This window comes from Nyctibius grandis, chromosome 6 (assembly GCF_013368605.1).
Source record: "Nyctibius grandis isolate bNycGra1 chromosome 6, bNycGra1.pri, whole genome shotgun sequence".
Lineage (NCBI taxonomy): Eukaryota > Metazoa > Chordata > Aves > Nyctibiiformes > Nyctibiidae > Nyctibius > Nyctibius grandis.
In genome coordinates, this window is record NC_090663.1 from 51,147,478 (window position 1) to 51,166,527 (window position 19,050).

The following is a 19,050-nucleotide window of genomic DNA, read 5'->3' on the forward strand; positions in this document are numbered from 1 at the left end:
GCTCATGGCAGGGGGGGTTGGAATTAGATGATCTTTAAGGTCCCTTCCAACCGAAGCCATTCTGTGATTCTATAATAAGCTAATTAAAGCACTAACAGGTGAATGGGGAGACCTGGATCCTGGTTCCTATTTCAGGTAAAGCAGAGGCTCCCCTGCAGACTCCTCAATCCGGTGGTTAGAGACTACTTATAGGTTCACTTTCCCTTAGGAAGAAATGTGGGCGAACCCTGGCTTTCCACATCCTTCTGACAGCTGGGATTTGGGGCAACTGAGGAATGTTGCCACTTCATTGCTTTTAGTGAGAAAATGACTAATTTTCCTACAACATGAAGGGGTACTGAAATGCGTAGCTGTGTTCGTGCAGCAGCAAAGTCCCAAGGCTGAGCTATGCGTCAGGCTGTTCGTGCTCACTCTTCTACATCCCATCTTCAACTACACATGGGAAAATCCACACCATGCGGTGGGACACCGTGCAGAGGTTTGTAACCCTAAAGCAGGCACTGACCCAGGCACCACCTCCACACAGCAGAGAGGAAAGCAATGCAGTAAATTAGCGCACCAACTTTGGCTCAACACGATGGCTGTAGAGAAAGCTCAGGAAGCAGTAAAATAAAGATACTATGAGACAGACTGAAAGATAATTTGTAATTAATCAGTTTTATACACGATGACGTAAAGCAGAGTTAAAATTACAGAGAATTAGCCCAGCATTTGTAGCTTTAGCACACACTGTCATAGTTACTTCAAAACTGTCTATATACCACACTCTAACAGGCTTAAAAGAGTTGAAACAGAACTTTTAAACCATTTGCTTTTTAAATAAAGGAGGCTATTTGTGGCAATAATACTTTTAATGAAGGGTTCAGAGTCAACTGTAACTGATACATATGATTGATGCCCATAATAATTGCACATTTCTGTAATCCTTCCTCACCCATAACAGTTTTGAGCTTACATTTCAGATATTATTAATACACAGACAAAAATAACTTGTGGACAATATCATGTTCTCAACATGGTTGAGAATTAATCTATTTTTGTAAAACTGTTTAAGAATGATGGATACTTTTTCCTTCTCGAGTAAACACCAGCTAATTCTCTAGACCTCCCTTCTCTGTTCATAGAAATCCAAGTCCAAATGATTTCATGGATATTTAAAGGATGATGCCAAATACTGCATACACAAAGATGAATTTCTCCACTTGATAAAGATCTGATGCCGTTCATTACTTTGCTAACACTTCAGCGCTGGAGTTTTGCTGGGGTTTAATTTGTAAGAGAAAACACAATGAATTTAGGAACAATGAAAAATTGAGAGAAAAAATAAGGCAGCTGAAGTGTAACTGTGGAAAGAGACTCCAAGTGAAAGTATCACCCTTACTTTTATTCTAGATAAGCAAGAGGCCAGCTTGGAATAAACATGGATTGAAATTTTCTTTTTCTCTTTAATGAGTTCAAAGAGGCTAAACAAAGACACAGAAGAGCCAAACATTGCTGTGTACAACACAGTAAACAGATTAAAATTTTATACCTGAGCAAAAAAGGAATTTAACTATTAACTACAGCATGCAGAATAACTGATACGTTACCACATAAATCTAGCATACTGTTATTAGGAACATTCAGATGTTCTTAATTTTTACAAAGGCTAAAGATGGAAAAAGCTCCAAGACGAGATGAGTGTGACATAAAACCACAATAAGGAAAAGCACATTACCATCTAGCAGCCTTTCTAGAGGATCAAAATTATCTGCTGTTTTACTATCCAGGGAGAAAGCAGCAACAATTCAAACCCTGTGGAGTTAATAATACATTAGACATTTAAGCAGGTCCTGAAAATTAAAATATTGGCAGTTTATGAAGTGCTCACAGAAGACCTGAGCCTGCATCCCCTGCCCTCAAATGTGCTGTAAAGCATTACGTTTGTGAGCTGTTCCCAGCGCAGAACGAAAGGTAGGGATCTGCAGGGAATGACTGATCAGGTCACAGGCTTGTGATTTTCTCACCAGCATAACCACAGCTGATTCTTAAGGAATGACTTTTTACCCCATTTGATTGATCAAAACCCACACTTCATTTTAAGTAGAAACTTGACCTTTCTTCACATTGAGTTTTTTTTTCTTTTCTCTTTTCTTTTTTTCCCCCTAATGCGTTTCAAATGCTCTGGTTTGAAGTACTTCAGTACAGGTGAAAAACAGTAACATATTTCTCTTCTTAATTCACTTCTCTTTGCAAAAGGTAGCTGCGGGAGAGAAGGGGTCTGAAAAGTTTGTGCTTTAACCAGCACAGCCCATTCCCCTGGCAGACTTCTGCTCTCCCTGATCTCCATATGCAACATAAAAATTACCTGCTCCCACCGTCAATATTCATGTGCTACAAATCAGCCATTTGCCTTCCTATAGCGAAACCTGCAAACTCTGCCTTTGTCGTTTAGACTTGCCAAAGAGATGGGAGGGATGGGAGCATCTCTTACCCTCTTAGAGACAGCCATAAACAAAGTCTCTCCCTTTTATTTCCTTGGAGTTGTACAGTTACATATTCTTGATGCCAAGCAACTCCCCTCAAATCACACCACTTGCCTTGACTTTCCTGCTACTTTTCTTTCACCATTTATGAATAAAACTGTGCATATGTCAAAATGGGTTTATCCCTTTGTCCACAACATATTCACTTCTTCTTTAAAGTCAGACATCTTAGACATTGGTAGGTTGTGTGAAAGAGTCTCCGGGGAATTGAATCCTCTTTGCTTCTAGTTTCTTCCTGGCTTTGAAAGCTGCTGATACTTCAGGGTGGATGGAGTCCAGCCGCTGTTCGCACTGGAAGGCCGTGAGGAAGGCTGTCCTGTAGTTGTTATTCATCCAGCCATAGAGAAGGGGGTTAGCGAACGTTGAGCACATGGCAATGACATGAAACACTGTGTAGATCAGTTTGTACTCTTTCAGGTCTAACACCTGACTGTCAATGTCACTGACTAGCTGGAAGGTGTGAAACGGCAGCCAGCTGACAGCAAACACCACAACCACACACACCAGCATCTTGGTGGTCTTCTGCCGCCGGTGGTGGTAGTGGTCATTCCCTGCCCCAGGACTAACGTGGTTCTTGAGCTTGGTCCAAATACGGGCGTAGGCATACGAGATGACTGCCAGAGGCAGCACGTACTGGATCAGGAGCATGGAGACGCTGTAGATGGTACCGTAGTTAAGCTGCCCATCCCCTGGCCACTTCTCAGAGCAGACCACAATCTTGAAGTCAGGAATTATCTCAATCAACGAGTACTCACGGAAGATGGCCAGAGGACTTGCCAACAGGGCACTGACTGCCCAGGCAACTCCTATAATCAGGAAGCTGATCCGCTTAGAGATTTTGCTTTCCAGGTGGTAGACAATGCAGCGATGCCGATCCAAAGCGATCACAGTCAAAGTAACAGTAGACACGTGCACAGCAAGAGCCTGGGCATAAGGCACCAGGTGGCACAACACCGGGCCCAGTTTCCATTCACCCAACAGCGTGTAAACCAAAGTGAAGGGCAGGCACAGTGTATTCACCAGCAGGTCAGCCACAGCCAGGTTGGCAATGAAGAAGTTAGTCACTGTGCGCATGCTTTTGAACTTGATGATCACGTGGATGACAAGGGAGTTCCCGATCACCCCCAGCAGGATGATGGAGCAGTAAGCAAAGATGAGAATTATCTGCACTTCAACTAGTGTTGTGCTGTCCTTCAGTTCTGGTTTAGGGTCCAGAGCCAATTCGTTGAGCGGTGTGGTGTATCTCGGCAAGTACAGCTTGGTGAACAGCTCCATTTTCGTTTCATCTGTCTGGTTTTCTTCACCTACTGCTTCCAGGGGCCCCATCCTTGCAGCAGCCTGGTCTAAGGAACAGAGCTGTCCCTGAAAACCAAATAGTACAAGAACATGTGGAGAAATCAGTTTGTGGTGGCTAAAACAAGAAGTAACGAGCCAAAGCTACAACTCTTTCCTCCTCTAATCCACGTTCTACATCTCAGGATTAAGAGAAGATCTGTCTTAATATATTTCAATTCTGTTGCCCTTACATTTGAAGCCCGATCCCGTAATATTATTCAGGCATGACTCCTGCTGAAAATTGGGACAGATTTCAAAAGCATTTCAAAGACAAAGTTTGCCTAAGTAAATGCAGAAGGATTAAAATCCTGCTGGGCAGCATATTCTTTTTTACAATCCACTACCTAAAACTACTGCTGACTTAGCACAAAACTTCCATTAATACCTATGGGAATTCTACATGGAACGGCACCATCCAGACTGTTATTAGCATAATAATCTTCCACTTTTCCTTAATGGAAAGCGTTTTCTTTAAATAGTCACTAAATTCTTATAGATTTATGCCCCTCCTTAATACCAGAGAACTAATTACTACGGCATTTTTTTAAGAAAATATCTTCTAGGAAAGTTTGTGCCACAAGGCACGCAAAAATACCACTCTAACAGAACTGAAATAATAGCATTTCTCTGAAATGACAGTGTAACCTACTCATGCTGAAATTAACTCAAGAAACAATTAAAACTCAGTTATATGTAATATTTCCTTTCTGTGCAATGTTTGAGAAAACACAGCTCCCTGAAGGCTGCCAATCAGGGATTCATTTCTGACTGCAGTCATAGAGAAGAGCAAATCATTCCCCTGCTGATGTCAGTAAGAATTTCACCACTGGCATCAAAATCACATCATCAAAAATCATCATTTTGTTGCCTTCCCTACACAGGCTGAGCCAAATTCTATGTCGCCCTAAGACTTCAGTAGGCACTGATGGATATATATGGATGTTTTACAGTTAATTGCTGACTTGGACTTCAGTCCTATGTAAAACACGCATGTCCCCATGCAGAGTGCCCAGTGCAGGGGTGGCATTCTAGGTGAGCACTCTGCACCTGGGGACTCCGCGGCTTGACATGGGAAAATACTAACTTAAGAAACTGTCAGTGCCCAGCAGGCTCACTGAGAAAACACCCCTGTTTGCCACTGAGAGGAAAGCCAAACCTGAGCTACTAACTCTACTTCCCCCCCCTCATACATTCCCTAAGGAAAGCAAGAGTAGAGAAGAAATGTCACTTTCTTGCCATGAGGTGTTACACATAGCTTAATCCATCTCGAATTCAGGTCTGCCTAAAGAGACAGTCTAGCTATTAATGCTTTTTGTTTCCCATGGCTTTTTTTTTATTTTGTTTTAATAATCAGATCTACTTCATTGTAGGGTTTCATCCCTGCCTCTGTCTCCATTAACATCTATCAGTGACATCCTTAGATGTGATTTCCTAATTGAGAAAGAAGCCTTGTCTGCCAGCAGGTGACTGAGCCCTTTGTGTCTGCTTGCGTCCCACACAATATCCCAAAGAATTTCTCAGCACAGGCCTTTTTTGCAAAAGCAACACATGGACTGCATGAACCGAAAGGTATTTTTCCCCCAACTCAACTGGCCAGAATTATGCTGTACTGTTTAGTCTATGTTTACTGTACAATTAATAGTGTAAGCCTGAGATGTGAAACACTCTGAGATACATAGCTGAGATGTGCCAGCTGTTCGTACAAGCTTACCCTGATAATCAGTTATCAACTACTACTCTAAGCATGGGTGGCAGGAAGGGATTCCTCATCAATACACCTTTAGTCCACCAGGTTAAAAATGTAAGATATCCACCACAATTTGCGGAGCCAAGGCTATGCAGAAGTTCAGAACTCTGCTGAGCTTTTTCCCTTCGACCTACACCCAAGAATTATGCTTGATTATATTATTAGAGATTTGGTGAGGTCCCAGGACTGTCAGGTGCTCCAAAATCTCATAATTTTTTCAGTGCAAAATAAGAGCAGGTCATACTTACACACTGTAGTAGAAGGGTGAGAGGGAAGGCAAATTTCACAGGCTTTCCCTTCCTTGCCATGAATGCAGGGAGGAGGACGTAGCCCAGACAAAAAATGTAGCACCCCTTCCCAAAAATATTTTCACCTGTTTCGCTAGTCTCTGACTTTCTACTGATTCCTACTTTGCTTTATTTTAGCAAAGCCTTCTTTTGTTCTGCTGCGTTTATTTTATTTGTTACTGCCCTGTTTAGGCTAATGAAAGGCGTTTTGGTCTTGTCAATAAGACAAAGCTGAGGGAGGGAAGAGGGATGACCAGGGTTTCAAGCAGAGATGAGCTGGTGTGTCAGTAAGCAATTAAATAAATTGGGCAAGTTGAACATGTTGGTGGGACAGTTAAGTGGGCAAAGAATCAGCCGCTTTCACGGTACAGGGGAAACTGAGGTGGCATTTGATACCTCAGCAAGAGTTTGACAGGACCCTTTCTGCTCTTTTTTGGTATAAACTCTCCAGTTGATGGCATTTATTTGCACACCTTGCATACTACACAACTGGCTTTTTTTTCCCAATTTTTTTCCCCAGCAGTCAGATCCTCAAGGACGGGCATCAAATTGCATCTAACTTTGGGCAGAGGAAGGCCCACAGAGGATTTACATCGGTTCTGAGCGCAAGTGAGCAAAAAGGGCGAAATACGTGATTACATTTGCAAGCAGCATTTCCACCAGGACCGCAGTGTCTGCGCTGGGGAAGGGCTTGGGGTTGCTCGAGGCGAAGGTGGCGGCAAGCGTGCCTGTGGGGTGCCGCCGCTGCCCCCGCGCCCAGGCAGCCTGCCCGGCGGAAGGCACCCGTCCCCGGGCGCTGCGGGGAGCCCGCCCGTACCCCACACCCGCGCGCTCCTCGGTACCCCCCTCCCCATTTTCACCTCCCTCCCACCCCGGGGAGGCGAGCGTGTCCACCGCCGGCTATCGCCCCAGGGGAGGGCGCGGAGCGGAGCCCCCTCGCCCCGCAGAGGGGCGGCTGCTCCCGCCTCCCCGGGCACGGCACGGCACGGCACGGCACGGCACGGCGGGCCCCTCCGCACCCCCGCCGCCGCCCTCCCCTCGCACACTCACCGGGCCGGCTCTCTCCTCCCTGCCGAGGGGGCAGCGGCACCGCACAGCACGGCCCGTCCAAAGTTTGGCGGCGCCGACGGCGGCGGCCCCCCCATACCGGGGGGGGCGGGACGGGGCGGGACGGGGCGGCCCGGCCCCGCCGCCCGGGGAAGGGCTCGGGCGGGGCGGGCTCCGCAGCCGCAGCTCCGGGCGGGCGGGACGCGGGGAAGGGGGTTGTGTGAGGTGGCGGCTGGGTGTCGCCTGGGAGGCAACAGCTGTAGTGCTGCCGGCGTGACAAAAGGGGTTCGGAGGAAGGGGGTTGCGGCAGGTCCGAGGCGATGTACGCGCCTCTCCCCTGAGCCAGCTGCCTGGTTTCCCCAGGCCCCAAACTGCCTTCTGGAGCAGTGTAAAGGCGATGCCTTTGCTTCAAACAGCCGCTGAAATCCTTGCTGCGAGCACCCCGGCTTGCACAGATTTGCTGTTCCTCGTAAGATGATGTGGATATTGCCAGGGCAGGTGTGAGGCTGAATAAAGCATTTATATATTCTGTCAGGAGCAAAATAAAAGACTGCACGTTTATTTACAAGGCTGCAAAGGTAAAGACAACAGCTGCTTTAGTTCTATACCCAGTAACCTTTCAAAAAGCTCTCTTGCCAGCCAGCGTAACTGAGGGCTAGCTCCAGCCAGCATTGCTGCCCGGCTCCTAGAGTCTAGCATCATTAAATCCATCAATAGCTTCTACTTAGTATTTTGCTGGTCGCCTGATGCCTCTCTTCTGGGTACAACTTCTGAGGTTCAAGGGGGTGTCTTCTCAGTGCATACCTGGAGGGCCTGATTCCGCGAATGGTGCTTCAGCCCTTGCTGTCGCTCCCAAGAGCAGGAACCAGAGGACTCTGCTTACTCTGTGGCTACAGCACTGATGCTTGGACAATTCTCATTCCAAATCTTACAGAAGCTGCTATCCAGAACAGGAATGCTCCTTTACTTGCTGTCTTTCAGGTAAATTTTCATTTATATTTCAGGCAGTTTCAAGGATCAGTGACATTATCTTCCCTCATCTGTCCTCCTTTTCTTCCAAAGGAGACTCTGTACAAGAGCTCTTCCTTTGTCAAAGGTAATGCTCCTTGCTTCAGTTATAGCTCAATATTATGTTCTTATCAAGAGTACAGAATGTAAATGGAGGATCAAGGAGTAACTTCAGCTATTTACAGTTGTTTTTAAAATTCAAAACATGTCTTGAGAACCCCCTTAGATCTTTACTAATTCAGGCTATCTCTTCACAAGGGCCTTGCTCTTAGTCCTTCAGCACTTCTGAGACTGTTAATGGAATGCTCCTAGCTTCTTGCAAAATAGATTTCTTTGATGACTAAATAAAGAGCCGGGAGTTTCAATTCTCCTACCCCTGTTTATTTCATTTCCCAAGTCAATTTAATGGTAGGATTTATTTTTTGGTCTACCAGCAGACATAAATGCATGCCATGAGTTTTAGTAATTAGAGTGCTTGTATAATATATGGCTGTAACAGCCTGCAGTTTTTCCTTTTCCTTCTCTTACAAATAGTCAACAGTGGCGTTTCACTCAACGGTGTTGCTGTTGTGCTCTACTCCACACACACTTTCTGGCTTAACATATATTTTTGCTGCTCCTAATGTCTTGGAGAATATAGTGAAATGCTACAAATCTTTACAATCTACCCAGCTCAGGATCCCATAGCTAAGGAAAGGCTGTTCCTTACTTTCACTTCCAAACTCCTGGAGAAAGTCAAGATGTGCAAGTTCCTAGAAGCTGTTAAGCCAGCAACGGTTGGCTTCCCATGCAAAGGAGAGAAGGTGTTATTTCCTGTTACAAGGTCATTCCGTGTTCAGGCACAGCTGAAATGCTTAATGACAATGCATTTCCAATAAACAACAGCAGTTTTTATTGCTCATAAAAGAGTGGAATTTAAGGGCCCCATGAACACCACCTTGAACCAAAAGCCCATGAAAACACTAACATCAAGGGCAGAAAGAGTCAAGTAGCAAATGGGCTGTTCAATAGGAAATGTGCTGCTGGGTGACCACCTCCAAAGCAACTGTGGGTACTTTTCTTTCTGTGCACTTAAATTTCCATCCCATAAACCATGACAAGCCATGAGTCGTTGAATCACAGAACCATACAGGTTGGATGAAACTTCCAGAGGTCTTCTTGTCCACACTCATGCTTAAAGCATGTCTAGATGCAGCAGGTTGCCCCAGGCTATGTCTCCAGAAGAGTTTTGAGTATCTCCAAAGTGAGAGATACTTCCCTCACTGGGCAGCCCATCCCAGGACTTGACAACTCTCACAGTAAGACAAAATTTCCTTATATCAAGTCAGAGTTTCCCATGTTCCAGCTGGTAGCAAATGCCTCTTGTCCTAGTTCTGTGCTCCTCCTGGTAGTTGTGGACAGTATCTAGATTTCCCTTTAGCCTTGGCTTCTTTAATGCTGAACAAACTCTATTCCCTCAGCTTCACTTTGAATGTTATCTGGTCCAGCCCCGATCATCTTCGTGGTCCTTTGTTGGACTCACTCCAGCCTGTCAATGTCTTTCTAGCACTGGGAATCTCAAACTGGACCCAGTACGCCAGATGTGGTTTCACAACTGGTGAACAGAGGGGAATGGTCACTTCTCAACCTGTTGGCTACACTCTTGCTATGTCTTGATTTAGACTGTAAGTTAGGCTGTGTAAGTTGGCTTGCACTAAATAAATGAGCTACTTGAGCTTTAAATCCCAGCTTCCTATTTAAGGCAAGCCTATAAATGAGTTTTTGCTGTGAATATGTGTATGTACTAAGGTGAAATACAGATAGTCTAGCTTAACAGCTTGAAAAAAATATCTGTTGGACATACACATGTTGCTTCTGCTGTAAATCACACAGAAGTATGGTAGGGTGTAAGAAATTTGATATACATAGCTTACTTGCATTAGTATCTGTTTAACTCTCTTTACTGTTAGAAAATTTTCTTGTCAAATTCCATCCAACGTGGAGTTTTTTTCAGAGGGAATAATAAGCATTTCTGCCAGCTCCTCAGAAGTTTATCAGTTCTCAGGAGCAAAAGAAAGGTCTGCATGTAGTACCCTGACTTGAAGCAGTAATGACTTTTGTTTCAATCATAGAACTAGGAAAGAGTTGACAGCCATTGTCCATAAATTGTCCAACATCAGATTTGCTGGAGTGGCAAATAAGGTTTGATGAATAACAGCAAGACAGAAGAGGCAGCAGCTCTCCCATCCCCTGTCCCCAGACAATGTTCTCCTTATTTCATTTACTGTAAGGACTGAATTTAAAAGAAACCACTGCCCCTTGAGCACTGACCTTTAAAAGCAGTGCTGTGCTGCATGCCACTCACTTGAGCCAAACTCTGCCAGTCCTTAATCATGCAGATTTTCCTGGAGTGAGTCAGGTTTTAGGGAATGGAGAGTTCTACATAACATGGACAGTCCTTTAAAAATAAAATGGAAAGGAAAAAAATAATACCTGAAAACATAACCTTGAGAGACAATATCTGTCTTGAATCTTTTATATGGTGACAACACGGAGGTCATGTAGTATAAAACTATATAGGAAAAAGATTTATCTTGCTCAAAAGGCCAGAACAAAAGTGTTTAAGTAGCTAAAGAATGAAGTTTCTACTTATATAGACCCGTGAACGTTTTGGAATAAATTTAGAAACTGTCATTTGTTCTTGTTCCCTTTAGGTTTTGATTCAGTCTCACAGATTCAATTCTACCTATGTCTCTTTTCAAATGCAGTAATAAGAAATAGCTGTGTGCATAAACCAGTGTACTCAGTCTGACTTAGATGACTAAGGGGATAAATACAAGCCAGCAAGGAATGTGAGAAATAGGTAGGTATGTATAAGTACCAACTTCAAGTTACTAACAGTGGTCTTCGCAGCCGGTGCTGGTTAAACAATCCATTTGGTGCATCTAGTTCAAAACCCAATACCACCAAAGGCTCAATTCAATTGCCTGTTTGCTCACAGACTGTGACTGAGTTCGGCACCATTTCCACATAAGACAAGGCTGTAGAGCTGAGCGCTGTGTTTCAAACATGATCTTCTCAAAGCATCTAGTGCATTGCTGTACACTTCTGTCACTCAAAGAAAGTTAAAACTGTAAAGTCAAGTATTTCACCCAAGAAATGACAGATTTAAAGTTGCCCATTTAACACCAACACAGCTGTCTGTGTTCACATAACTATGATACAGTCTTTAAGTAACTAGTCACATTATTTTTCTTTAAGGTCACTGCTTATGCAATGAGTAAATTCTTGGTATTTATTTATATTCTCAGTATACATTTTGCTGTCTCAATCATTCTCTTTGCCAACATACTATCCTTTCTCTGCAGAGACTATAGAAATTTTCATTTCTTCACAGGGTTTTCTATGGTCTTTTCATTACTAGACTTCAGCCAGAACAACTCAACCTATATTAAGTTCTACTTTCTGTCATCTGGAATTCAAAGAGGCTAACCAAATATTTAATTGGATTTAAAAATACAAGGAATAAACAATTTTAGTGTATTTTTTGTTGCTCGCATTTTAGACAGTTTTTTCTAAGCTCATAAAATCTTATTTTTCCATAATTCCATTTCTTTTTAAACACAGAGATTTCTGTAAACTCCAAAATGTAATGTGAAAGGTGACACTTCATTAAGGTATTGAAAGTTTGGTGTACAACCAGTTGTTGCCATTTCTAAAGAGTTTTTAGATGTTCCCAAGGCAAGCATACTCTGTTTATTTTTAGAGCATTCATCATAGAAAATAGATTCTCACATAGAGCTCAGAGCTTGAATATCGTACACTCTTCAGTCCTCAGTTTCCAGCAGCTGGGAAAGCAATATCTTTCTCAATGATTTCCAAAAATTAGTCAACTATATCTATTTGCTGTATGCTTGCTTGTACCTCAGTTATTTCTAATTCTGGAAATCCTTGGCTGTGGCAAGCAGCAATGCCACTCACCCTTTGCTTTGCCTAAAAATTATGCTTGTAGTAATTTTGAAAAGTTAAGTGTGTTCATGAAACTTAATCAGATGGTCTTCAAGCTCAGTTTTTCACATACTGATGAAATCCATGGAAGTGTTGAATGAATTGTCTTTGGGACAAACAGAACTAACCTGGAAAGATGGAAACTTTTGTCGTATATCTGTTCCCCCCTCTCCAAGTTACATTTCTTAGAATGTAGAAAACTGATCATAAAGTTTTCATACATTCTCTTCTCCTTGTACAGAGTGCATAGAGCATGCAGCTGACTGTGCATTACTCAGAAATATATATTTTACTGAGCTTATTTTTCAAAAATACCCATATGATTTTTTTTTGGTTACAATTTGATACTCTTTTCATGAGAAAGGAACTTTCTCAGGTTGCTCTTAAGCTCAAGGAAACGTGTCATCTTTTGACCCTTGCTCAGCCAGCCTACATTAAGATGCAGATGATTGTCAGTATGATTGGCATCTAGGTCCTGAAGAGATGCTTGGGAGAATCAATATGGATAGGACAACCTATCGCAAATTAAATTATTTTGTTGAATAATGATATCCATGAAGGAAGACAGCCCTTCTGATAGTGTACAACACAATGCTGTCTAATATGTAATGCCATTAAAACACATCATGTTCATTGGGAGCATAAATATAAAATGCAATTAAAAACATTTTCCAGTAATTCATGGAACTGTGTCGTCTCACATTAAAAAATGTTTTTTCACTTGTAGTTAATGGGACAGTGACACAATCGCTAAGAGCCAAGTGAGTATCTTTCCCACATGTTGTTGAAAGTTAATTTATTCTCATAAGTTTTCAGTACATTATTTCAGTTCATTTTTTCACATTTACACAGAATTTGCAAGCTGTGCTAAACCACTCACTGGCTTCATCCAGAGTCATTCTGTGCCTCTATGTGGCATTTTATGGAATAATGCCATTTGGTACATGGCATTAAATTAATGGATTTCATTTGTAAGCATTTTTTGTCCTTGAGAAATTACTTCAATTGCTGAAGAAGTGAAAAAGAAACACTTTCCATACTTACTATCACTTCAAGTCATTTTAAAAATGAAGTACTTACTGTTTCTTTTGTGCACTCTGTCACAGTTTTGGAACTTCTGAAGGACATCTGTTCTAGGCTAAATGCAGCACACCTGTACAGTCCTCTTCTCGAACTGTAATCATATGACTCATATGCTAACATCCAGAATTGTTGAAAAGTTTCAACTGCTCCATCTTCTTCCTTGCTGCTACACTGACAGGATACTTTCCATTACAGATGTCACATCTACTAGTATAGTGAAACTACTGTCCCATTTTTGATTGACGGCACTGTTTGTGAACAAGTTAAGCTTGTCAGCCTAACTTCACAAGGTTGAAAAAGTGCTCTGATACTTTTATAAAGAGTCTGCCTCCCACTCAGAATTGAACTGGCAGTTTTCTAAATGAACTCTTCGTTTTCCTTTGTTAATTGCCCATGATTCACACCTACATTTTGCAGAGATTGATGGCATTTTAATTGCTAGGGGTGTTTTGGGATGGAGGAGAGGGGATGGGAAGAGGCTTGGGAAAAAAGTGGGTAGGGGTTTGGCATGTTTGGAAGGCTAACTCTTCTGTGATTGCACACAGCTACAAGATCAGCAGCCAGAGCACCATCTGTGCACACAGCTTATCCATACCGCCCAGCTCCGGCACAAAGGAATGTGTCAACTCCTGCTTTCCCAGATCAGCTGAAAGCCTCCTTCGTGCTCCAATGAAATTCCACAACCATTCCCTGAAGATCTAATCCCTTCACCCAGCACGTCCAACTGGCACAGCCTTCCTTCGGCAAGAAGCTCTTCCTGCAGCGCTGCTTTCGCGGGTTGGAGCTGGGAAGGTTCACCTGCTCTTCAGTGTCACCTCCCTTCCCTGCGAGTCGCAGAACGATCATCTCAGCATCCTGGGGAATGGTAAGAGATATGCAACCCTCCATAGAAATGTAAAAGCATCTCAAGAGGCTCTGTGTGGCTGTCTGTGGTAGAGGTGTTTGCATCTGAGCTAGTTGTCCTAGACTTCCTTTGTAGTCAGGAGAGTGCTACTTACTCCAACAGGTGGGGTTTAAAACTTGATTCATCCCCTCCTAAAACAGATACTTAGGTTTGGTCAGATGAATTGTACCCTAAACACCATCAACTGTTTACAAGACCTTCTCTGACTATAGTGGGAACCTCAGCAGCTAGTTCTTTGTACGCTGTGGGTACCTAAACTCCAGCAAAAGGAATTGTACCCGTCATTCCTGGTATCATGGTAACATGTGAGTAAATTTTCTCACCATCAGTATCTGGACTGGAATCCAGTATATGAGTAGCTGTTCCCCAGACCCTCAGAGGCATTTAAACACCTAGTACCCATTGATTTCAGGTACACAAATTACACAGAATTTGGGCCTTAATGCTTTGCAGATTATATTGAATTTGTCCTTACAGAATCTCTATGCAGTATTCTCCTTGTTGTGCACAAAGACTGGAGGGGCTTGTCTGCATGGGGAAACTGGCCAAAATATCTCTCCCAGAAAAGTTCCTGATACAGACTCCCTTCTCCTAAATATCATTTACTATGTTCCAGAACAAAATATCTATATGACAAGACCAAAATGGTGAAACACGGGGAAAAAAAAATGTTATTTTCATCTGTAAACCCATACTGACCTCCATATAAGTTTTTGTCATGTTGGCAATCTTACACTTTCGCACAGCTCTAATTCTTTAGTTAACAGTGTAGATGATGACAGGTTTAGGTGGATCTCCCATTACATGAAGTTAATACCACATGTTCCTATCAACAGGTTCCAGTGAGAAGATTCAGGAAAAGCAGATTTCTCTACAGATTCTGCAGTAGAGTTTTGAGGAGTGACTAGAGACCACTCAGCTTCTGTGTATCTCCACACATCCTGTCTTGTCCTGGCTTTTCTACTATCTACAAAAAATCTAGTCTGTGGCTCTCACCAATTCACCCTCCCCCTTTATTCCAAAATCTTCCCTGTGATTCTAGCTTTCCTCCAGCGTTGATTCCTGCCAGTCAGGACATTCCCATCCATTTCTACCTTCTTTCATTCCTGTCACCTTCTTGCCAACCTCATCTTACCCACAAGTTTCCATATGTACCTGTTTCTGCTGTTGATCTCCCCTCCTGGGGATATCAGATGCGCTCTTCTCTCTTCTAATACCACATTTTGTTCACCATCAGAAAAGAAGAAAATGGTGTTAATGTCTGTGTGTGAGAAGAAAAGAGGTCTTCTTTATATTTGTCCTTACCTTTTTACCTTTGCCTCACTACAAAATTTGAGAGCAAAATTTGGCACGTTGCTTCTTTACCACCTCATTTCTCTCCTCAGCATAGATGAATCGCCATGTAGTTTTGCATATTTTTAGCATTATGGTCCTGTTCTTTATAGTGCAAATATATCTGGCCTACTTAGTGGAAAAGTAGTGAATATCATTAACAGCAATTAAGGTAAATTCTTGGGTAATTTTTGTTAGGTTTTCTACCACCTTATGAAATCTTAAAGAAATCATACCTTATGAAAAAGTCAGTTCTTTAACTGATTTGCCTTGTCAGAGACAAAAGGCAGAGGCATTGAACAAAATAACTTTATTTTTTCTCCAGAGTCCAGAAAATTTTACCTTATACTGTGTAGCTAACTATCAGCATGACCATTACACCCTAACATACAAACAGGTTTCTGAAGGTAATTAGCTTTCCCTTAAACCTAACGGGAATTGGGTATCTGTCTTCTTGGCCACCACTGAAAATCGTAACCTCACATTTTTAAATTATTTGTACTCTGGCAGAGGCTTGCATTTGATAGTTTCTTGGGTAAGTATTATTTTTGACCATTCAGCAACTGAGCAGAGCAGACATCCCCGTGTCAAAAAAAAGTCAGTTCTGTATATCAAGGGGTTGCTTTTCCCCAGAATGGATTTTCTTCAATAGCTTATCTCATTCCCTCAGATCTTACAAATACGAGTCAGATATGAAGCATGCAGAGCACAGCACAAAAAGGTATTTGCTAGGTTAAAAATAAGTGTGATTCTGCCTGACCTTTGCACAAGTCCAAGAATAAGTGGGAGCTGCTATTGGGAACTTCCATGCTGTATTTTCAGGCCAGCTTGTGATCGTATACTCTAGAATTACAGAAAAATCAGCAGTGTAAAGCAACTTGACTCCTGTTGCAAACTATTTACTTGCTCTTTTGGAGTCGTCTGGCATTTTGAGTACCTTATGCCTGGAGGCATAAGGCCTACAGCGTGCTCCTTGAAATGTTAAGGGCTGCTAAGCAAACCTCAGCTCCTAAGAAGAACACGGGAGTGAAAGGTTTTATTCTGTTCCCACTGAAAACAGGGATATAATTGATACCAGGTTTGAACAGAGGAGAACAGGACTTTTAGACAGTGAAGCTGGTTGGTCTAGGCTGCCTCCAGGAGCTACCAACCTGGAACCTGTTCCTCTCAGAAATCCTGAAATGGCCTAGCTTAAACATACCCTCCTATGTCTCCTCTTCACATTTATTGCAGTGAAAACATGTTATTTTTGGAAAGAACCCTAAGACCAAACATTCTTTTGCAGAGACACTTTGCAACACAAGGTACCAAATGAATGAGCTTGAAGACAAAAGTGCTTCACTGCGCTCAAACTTCTCTTTAGACAAAATAAGTCGAGGCTTCAACCTCTCGCTACAGCAGTGGCTCACAGCATCCACAATCCACAGCATTGTTACCAAATGTAGTAGGCATGTGCATCTCCTGTACCAACCTTTATTTGGAGGTGTCCAATTGAGTTTGATTGTCAAGGAAATCTACAATACTTTTACTATTGCCACATTGTAATAAAGTACTAATATTTACTACTGAAAAATATCCCCTTTGTTGGTTATGCTTCTTTGTGAACTTTTACACAGCATAATAGAAAGAACACTTAGTTAAGAAAAATGTGTGTTTAATAGCTGACACACTCAGTTCTCTGACTTTTTGCATGGTAAACTCAGTAGAATGATGTAGTGATGCAGGGATATAGTGTACTATACTATTAAACATTATTTTGTAATAATTCCCATGTCAAATACAATTTTTAATTTATAGATATAAAGGGAACAAGAATCTGCATTGTGTCTTTCTGTGGAAGATATCCATTTATACTTGAAGAGGGTTCATGTTAGTAAAACCTTTAATATATCATGAAATGAATAAATAATACCAAGCATAATGAAGGGGAGAAGAAAGGTGCAAACTTAAAAATCAGGTCTGTGGGAGCTTCACACATGCGAGACTTTAGGTTATTACTATTTTGTTAATCCTAGGTAAGCTCAGCCCACAGACTTCTGATGCTGTACAAATAAATCTGCCAGTACTACATTGGTGGACTATTAATTGGTTCCAGAACTAATCCACATTTTCTTCCCAAAAGTTTATACCATATGTATGTGTTATACTTTAAAAAGTATTAGGATGATGGTGCAAGAAAGGCCAATTTAAAATCAGGACTTGGATCCTGCTACCTACATCTGTTTTAAGGAAAGAGGATTTCAGTGTTAGGCAGAACTTCACTGCAAGCCCCACAGCTTAAAACAGGTGCTCAGTCTAGGGGAAAAGTGTCAAGATCCAGACTCCTTCATGGCTGACAACAGCCTGCAGCTACCTTGCTGTCTGCTTTCTGTGGATGGCCTCCTCTCCTGCAGAAAACCGGTCAAAAAGAGACCAGTGAAACTAAATGTACAAGGTTCCATTACCTGGGATTGCAGAAATAGCTCCAGAGGGGCCACTCCAGCAGCTCTGCAGAGCAAGCCTTTAAGTCTTCTGCTTCTGTCCAGATATTCAGAGAGGCAGAATTATCCACTCCAAACTTATCTGCTGTTCTGGAAACTATTACATTCATCTTGTGGCTGTTGATCAAAATTGGAGCTCCTTACTAGCTAGCTAGCCTGGAGCCTGTAGTGGAGAAGGTTTCCGTACTGAGAAGGCTTCTGCAGGCACTGGACTTTGTCTTGGTCTATCCAAATAGATCTATTTTGATTTATTGCAGATTCTGTAGCATCCCTTCCCTTGGACTCTTTTGGTCTAAGCTTTTACACTGGAGACAGACGTGCAAAGGATCAGGTCTATATAGAAAGGAGCCACACCTCTCACCTTCCCGCTGCTCAGAAACAGCTTCTGGCAGATGACACGTGGATTAGCACTGAATTATCTGGACAGGATTTACTACCACTTCTACATACAAGCGGTGGCGTTCACTGGACTAAGTAAATCCTGTAAAGGGAAATCCTGCCTCACTAGCTTTCTGAAGTTGTACAAGGTATCTATATACCAAAGTTGTATTTTGTTCAGGTTTTCAACAAACCCCTGACAAGATGCCTAGCAGAATGCTACTGAAGAAAAGAAGTTGCCATGGGACTGACGCTTATATGGATTGAAAGCTGCCTGCACGTTGGGGAGTGAAGGGATTCATTGTCACTTTTTGAGGTGAGGAAGAGTAAGCAAGTAAACTCTTAGGGAATGAGTTCTACTTAAGATCTTCATCAATGACCTGCAGAAGGAAGGGGCACATGTCTCAGCTTGCAGATGATACTGAACTCCTTCAGGGAGGCAAGTGACACACCCACACATAGCAAGGAGCCCTAGAAAGGCAATGCATAGCTGAGCCAGTGCCGTAAAAAGTGGCAGATGAGCTCCTGTGTAGACATATAGTGCATCTAGGGAGAATAACGTAAGCCATGCTTACACAGTGCCGAGATCAAAACTGGCAGCTGCAACTCAGGAAAGAGACCTGGGTGTCTCTGAACCCATCTGCTCAAAATGCAACAGCAGCCAAAAATGCCAACAGAATTTTGGGTGTCCTCATAAAGGATGGCAAAAATAAACCAGAAAATATAAAGCCTTGGTGCATCCACATATTGAATACTGTGTACAATCCTATTTCCACATTTTAAGAAGGACATAGGGAAACTGGAGAAAATGCAGAGAAAAGCAGCTAAGATGATTAAAGGGATGGAGCAATTGCTGTTACAGGGAATCAGAAAAGACTGGGACTTTTCATGATCTGATCCACCCCCAGGCTGAGAGGAATATGGTCAAGGTTTATAA

The 19,050-nt window shown here is 42.5% G+C and overlaps 1 protein-coding gene across 1 annotated transcript; it reads right to left on the minus strand.

Moving 5' to 3' along the window:
- Positions 1-631: 631 nt before the first annotated feature.
- On the minus strand, positions 632-7,023 carry NPY2R (neuropeptide Y receptor Y2). Its single transcript, XM_068403609.1, has 2 exons — positions 6,945-7,023; positions 632-3,887 (listed from the first exon to the last, which is right to left on the minus strand). The coding sequence occupies exon 2, from the start codon at positions 3,849-3,851 to the stop codon at positions 2,694-2,696; it is 1,158 nt and encodes a 385-aa protein (XP_068259710.1). The 5' UTR covers positions 3,852-3,887; positions 6,945-7,023; the 3' UTR covers positions 632-2,693.
- Positions 7,024-19,050: the final 12,027 nt, after the last annotated feature.

What these genes read in the sequence shown, in the direction of transcription:
- NPY2R (XM_068403609.1), bottom strand. Translation starts at nt 3,851, where the DNA reads ATGGGGCCCCTGGAAGCAGTAGGTGAAGAAAACCAGACAGATGAAACG.